The sequence below is a fragment of the Nannospalax galili genome, unplaced genomic scaffold, assembly GCF_000622305.1.
Source record: "Nannospalax galili isolate Female #2095 unplaced genomic scaffold, S.galili_v1.0 scaffold591, whole genome shotgun sequence".
Lineage (NCBI taxonomy): Eukaryota > Metazoa > Chordata > Mammalia > Rodentia > Spalacidae > Nannospalax > Nannospalax galili.
In genome coordinates, this window is record NW_008330926.1 from 2,856,860 (window position 1) to 2,860,636 (window position 3,777).

The 3,777-nt window shown below is 49.3% G+C and overlaps 2 protein-coding genes across 3 annotated transcripts in view; one reads left to right on the forward strand and one right to left on the reverse strand.

Annotated features, from left to right (window-relative positions):
• Syt11 (synaptotagmin 11) overlaps positions 1–2,360 on the reverse strand; it is a 41,195-nt gene extending 38,835 nt beyond the window's left edge. Inside the window, exon 1 of one of the 2 annotated variants that reach the window (XM_017794848.2) lies at positions 1,600–2,360. In XM_017794848.2, the coding sequence (XP_017650337.1) occupies positions 1,600–1,633 (34 nt within the window). In that variant the 5' untranslated portion in view covers positions 1,634–2,360. The remainder of the gene's footprint in view (positions 1–1,599) is intronic. The other variant, XM_008853968.3, reaches the window with a different exon arrangement.
• The window catches only part of Gon4l (gon-4 like), a 100,054-nt gene continuing 97,118 nt past the window's right edge, over positions 842–3,777 (forward strand). The window contains exon 1 of the mRNA XM_029556901.1: positions 842–862. The gene's annotated coding sequence lies outside the window, so the exon portion shown is untranslated. The remainder of the gene's footprint in view (positions 863–3,777) is intronic.

Genomic DNA, 3,777 nt, shown 5'->3' on the forward strand with positions numbered 1-3,777 from the left:
AGTTCCCACTAATATTTCCTTTATATGAAATCATTATACTGGACTGTGTTTCACTTACTTTCAAAGGACTCTGGAATTGCAATTAGAGAAAGGAATCTACTGGAAAGAGGGTCTAAGAAGAAAAAGAACATGAAGGCAATCTTGCGCCTCATATGTGATCACAAAAGGAAGTTCAGTTTGGTAAACTTAGAACTCAAAGGAGAGAGATACAGAGAGTGGAGCAGAAGAAATCAACAGCGACCAATGGTGGGGGAGCCAAGTGGAGCAAGCCCTTGAGGGGGTATCCATTATCTGGCTGCTTTCTCTGACCTGATGCCTTCTTTACTATGTTCTGAGTTCTCTTCATTTCCATATACCTCACTTGGGAGTGAGAAAAGACATTTTTTTTTGCTGGCTGGTGTCCCCACCCGGAATATTGGGACCCAGTGCTCACACCTTCTGGAAGTCTGAGGATAGACTCTTTTAAGAAATACGACGATTCTAGGCGGGCAGCAACTCTCACTTGACTCCCCCACTCAAAACCGTAGTAAAATTAGAAAAAGAAGCAGGGCAATTTTATATTACTTATTCGTGTGACCAGGAAGCACAGCCTAAGAAGTTTGTTCTCGGACATTATGGAGGGAGTTCCCATAAAGAGATAACTTGCTCCTCAAGCTTCTTTCCCTCTTTCTCACCTATTTTCCACTCCACTTTCTGCCCCAGGGAGTGAAAACTGTTCTTGGAGCCCAAAGGGTTGGGTCCGGGACCAGCCGTTCTGAGGTGACGTAATGCTTTCTCTGGTACACAAAGCGGCCTCCCGGGGGCCGGGCCTCTCTCGCCCCACCCCCAGCCTGGATCGCCGCCCCCGCCAGCACCATTACGGGTGAGTCCCCCTTTTTGAAAAAGCAGATCAGGGAAACAGCGAACAAAGGGCCCGTAAGGAGAGCCTAGGCACTGCTAGGAGGCCCAGAAATAGACATCACGTCATCCCTCAGCCCAGCAGCGCCAAGCGCCATTTGGTAGCATGGGAAGGACCACACCATTACGGTGCAGAACGGAGCTTACAGGGTTCGCTTTTTCACTCAGTCCTAGCATCCAGCTGACTGGCTTAAGGAGTGGCTTTCTTTCTGCTCCCCACCCCCGCATCCTTCTTTCTCTAGAGTCCTCCGCCTCCCCTGGCTGCCAGCCACACAGCTCATAGTCTCCAAGCTGCCATCTTGACGCCCCATCCCCCTTGCCGCTTCCCTCCCCTGCAGCCCTTAGAAATAGGAGGGGGAGGAAGGGGCACCGCCCTGCGTGCCCCAAGAGGGAGGGCTTGGCCTACCCAACCTCTCCTCCCCCAGAAGGAGGGGTTCACATCCTCCGCATGCTCGGCGTTTCTCACCCCAGCAGTGCACCATCCAAGGTTTTAGCATCTTGGACTTGCCTAGCCCTCGGTGCCACTCTGGCCTTCCAGCCCCTGCAGCCCGCACTGCCTGCTACTCACTACTTCAGGCCTGATTCTAGCGGGTTTGGCACTTAAAGGATCCCATCTGGGCTTCACTCCCCGCCCACTGCACAAACCTCTGGCTTCGCAACGGTTCTGATCACCTCAAAATTAGTTTGTCCGTCTCTACTTACCAAAGCTAGGGCGGATATTGGTGATCTCGGCCATGTCGTAATCAGAGGCTGTTGATACTTTCGTAAAGGTAAGACACCTCTGGGAACCCCTGGTCAGTACTGAAGCTGCTGCTGTAGACCTCTCAGTGAGGGGAGAGGGAAGGTGTATGGCAGACTTCTGCGACGGTCCGATCCCTGGTTGCCAGCTGCGCTTTCCTCTTCGATGCTCCAGGGATGCTCTGAGCTAAGGATGCAGGTGCAGTCAGACTGGTCCTGATGCGAGATAGGCTCCGCCTCCTTCCGAATGGCCTTCGGCAGAAGACTCCGCCTCTGCCCGAAAGGTTCCGGAAAATCTTCGAGAGGAGACCCCCCTCCCTCTGCCGAGTTTTTCCGAGGACGAGGCTCCACCCACTGATAGGCCGTGGCCTAATAAGACTGAAATTCCAAAGCCCCATAAGAAGTCTAGGTGGGTGGCGCACGCCTGTAGTCCCAGCACTTGGGAGGCAGAGGCAGGCGATCTCTGTGAGTTCAAGGTCAGCCTGGTCTACATAGTGAGTTCCAGGACAGCTGGAGCTACAGGGAGACCCTGCTTCAAAAAGACCCCCCCCCAAAAAAAAGTCTGGGAGCACTGGCCCAGTTGCGCATGCTTGTGATTATAGCACTTGAGTGGGTGAGGCAGGATAGTCAAGGACAGCCTTGGCTACAAGGCTACGTCTCCGAAAACAAGTGCAGGAAGAGTACCACATGAGGGTCTTCTGACGCTGTGATTCAGGTTCCCTAGGTTTATATAGAAACAGAATGATCTGGGATCCCAAACTTTAGAAAAATAAAATTCTATACTTGGTTTCGTTATTGCTTGCCGTTATTTTTATGCATTTCTGAGGCAATAAAGGTAATTATGGAAACAAATTTGAGAAACTGAAGATCAAACCTGGTGCCTAGCATGGTGGCACTCTAATCCCAGCATCTGGAAGGCAGAGGCAGTATGAGTTCCCAGGCTCATGAGTTCCAGGACAGTCTGAGGTGTATAACAAGACCCCGTCTCAAAAAACAAAAAATTCAGTCCTCAGCTCCAAAAAAAAAAAAAAGAAACAAAACAAAACAAAAAAAGACCCAAAGTCCAAACCTATGAATGGTTGCACAGTTCTGAAAATTCCTTAATTATACACATAAGATTTTTTTGTAGTGTGTAATGAGTTTTAAAAAGACTATGGCACACCTGGGCGTGGTAGCACACGCTTTAAATTCCAGCACTCGGGAGACAGAGGCAGGCTGATCTCTGTGAGTTCAAGGCCAGCCTGATCTACGTAGTGAGTTCCAGGACAGCTGGAGCTACAGGGAGACCCTGTCTCAAAAAGACCAAAATAATAATAATAATAAAAAAAAAAGGACCATGACTGAGTGGTTAAGAGCGCTGGCTGCTCTTGCAGAGGACCCAGGTTCGGTTCCCAGCACCCATAAGGCAACTAACAATCGTTCAAACTCCAGTTCCAGGGAATCTGACGTCCTCTCCTGGCCTCTGTGGACACTGTACAATGTGGGTGCACTTTCATACATGAAGGCAAAACATACACATAAAAAAAAATACAGAGCTGGGCATGGTGTCACATGCCTTTAATCCCAGCACTTGGGAGGCAGAGGCAGGTGGAGCTTTGTGAGGTCAAGGCCAGCCTGGTCTACATAGTGAGTTCCAGGACAGCTCGGGCTACAGGGAGACGCTATCTCAAAACAAACAAAACAAAACAAAAAATCCTATAAGCTAACAATGTTAAATAATGCATTCCAGAAACCAGTTAGGGAATGTCCACCTAGGACCATCAGGATCCAGCACCCACATGGCGGCTAAGAACTATCCATAACTCCAGTTCCATGGCATCTGACAGCCTCTTCTGACCTCCTCAGGAATTACAGGTTATGGGTGTACTTATGTACATGGACACAATACACACATACATATAAAATAAAAATAAATAAGGGCCTAGAGAGATGGCTCAGTGGTTAAGAGCACTGACTGTTCTTGCAGAAGACCCAGGTTCTAATCCCAGCACCCACACGGCAGCTAACAACCGTCTGTAACTCCAGTTCCAGGGGATCAACAGCCTCTTCTGTGCTCTGCGGGCATTGCACGACATGGGTGCGCTTACCTACATGCAGGCATAACACTCATACACATAAAATAAAAATAATAAATAATTTTTT